The sequence below is a fragment of the Etheostoma spectabile genome, unplaced genomic scaffold (assembly GCF_008692095.1).
Source record: "Etheostoma spectabile isolate EspeVRDwgs_2016 unplaced genomic scaffold, UIUC_Espe_1.0 scaffold273, whole genome shotgun sequence".
Lineage (NCBI taxonomy): Eukaryota > Metazoa > Chordata > Actinopteri > Perciformes > Percidae > Etheostoma > Etheostoma spectabile.
The window spans coordinates 1466186-1467964 of NW_022605577.1; the positions used below are offsets into that span (position 1 = coordinate 1466186).

General features: G+C 41.8%; 1 protein-coding gene across 1 annotated transcript in view; it reads right to left on the reverse strand.

Moving 5' to 3' along the window:
* si:ch211-159i8.4 (matrix-remodeling-associated protein 5) overlaps window positions 1-1779 on the reverse strand; it is a gene marked incomplete at its 5' end in the record, with an annotated part of 36392 nt that overhangs the window by 15963 nt on the left and 18650 nt on the right. The window contains 1 exon segment of the mRNA XM_032510888.1: window positions 1431-1560. Coding sequence (XP_032366779.1) covers window positions 1431-1560 — 130 coding nt within the window.

Below are 1779 nucleotides of genomic sequence, written 5' to 3' on the forward strand. Positions count from 1 at the left end.
CCAGGGCTCGGTTTACACCTATCTCCATTTCTAGCCACTGGGGGACCATAGGCAGCCTGGGGAAACTCATATTAATGTTAAAAAACCTCATAATGTGACATTTTCATTTTCATAACTCCTTAAATATTGATATATCTTTATCATTGGTAATTGACGTTTTATTCAACTGCTTGTTTTGTGTCTTTGACTTTTCATGCTTGACAGATAGTGTACATCTGACTTGTCTAAGCTTGTTTGCTGGAAATAGCTGCCTCAGGATAAAATGAGCTACAAGTAACTAATAGTGGCTTACAGATATGCAGAGCTGTACAGATGTTCAGATTTCATAATTCTGTGTAATAGTGTTATAAAGTGATTGAGATTACTTTTTTCACAGGTGAGATTTTCATTTAGAAACTGTATCAGTTGCAAAATAGCATCTTATCCTCATTTTATGAGAATGAGAGTTCTTTGGGGACATTTGTTCCTCCAATAACTCAATGACACGACCCCAACATCTACCTCCGGTAATGAAAAATAAAGCCAATGCGGAATTGAGGCTGGCTCCAAAAGAGAGTCAATCCCTATAGATCTCCATGACCTCCAGCATGGTACAAAAACGGTTTTGGTCTCTAATTCTAATTAAGGGCGTTCCGCTTTGAGTGACATGTGGGCTGTCGTCACAGGAGGCGAGTGTAGACTGGAGGTTTCTTTCGCCTCAGCTTCATCCACGTTCTGCCTCGTTGCCCATTTTTAAATGCCAGGCACTGCCAAGATGGTGACAATCGGACGGAGCCACCCAAAGCCGCCCACACTAAGCTTAATTTTGGCTCTTCAGAAACAATGGTGAGGTCACGGAGACTACGTCCGTACTTTATACGGTCTACGCTCAACCCCAACCCTTGTCTGTTTACAATGCAAATGGAGGTTCTGATTGAGCACATCTGGAGCCAACAAGACAGCGTTTTTAGTTACGCAATCAAAGAAGCACTAATTATTGGCTTAAATGTGGCTTAGGTAGGGGGAGATTTGATTTGGCTCGGTTTCCACATGCACTGTGGTGTTAGCCAGCCCCAGCGTGGTTCACTACTTTTACATATGGCTAAAAGTTGCTCCAGATATGATTTAGAGCCAAATATGAAGAAGGTAACAGATCAAAGACCCTGCATCAATAACCCTTTGTATTTAACAGTTGACCCAGAATCAACTCTAATTAGTAATGGGACTTAATTCTTAATGATGAGCCATGATTAAGAATTAAGTTGGATAATTCAGTCCTTGGTGCAGGTTCACTTGCTCCTGGATCAATTTGGGTTCATGAATTGAGTAGGTTATATTTGAAATGGCTTTCACGACAATTAGTAAAGAATTAGAAGTCACACATTTCGAGAAGTTAAGTATTAGTAATATAGTATTACCAGAATACACACACACACAAACACAGACCCTACCTGTAGTGACCTCAGGTTGTAAAACGCCCCAGGGCGGATTGTGCTTATGTCGTTGCCGTGCAACATGAGCATTTCCAGTTGCCGCAGTGACCTGAATTCTGACCCGTCCAACTCCGTCAGGCTGTTATAACTGTTAAAGGGAGAAAGGAAACAGAACCACTTACTGGGATGAAAGAGTAAGAGAGGGTCGTAAGGTGGGTCAGAGGGATAGGAAACTAATATAATATTAGTTGACAGTCAGTGCTTGCATGGGCAATGTGACCTTTCAAATGCCGGGGGGGGAGAGATAGCTGGAAAGAATGGATGAAAAGAAGGAAAGAGAAAACCTTTGACCCGCAGTCATTTCTTC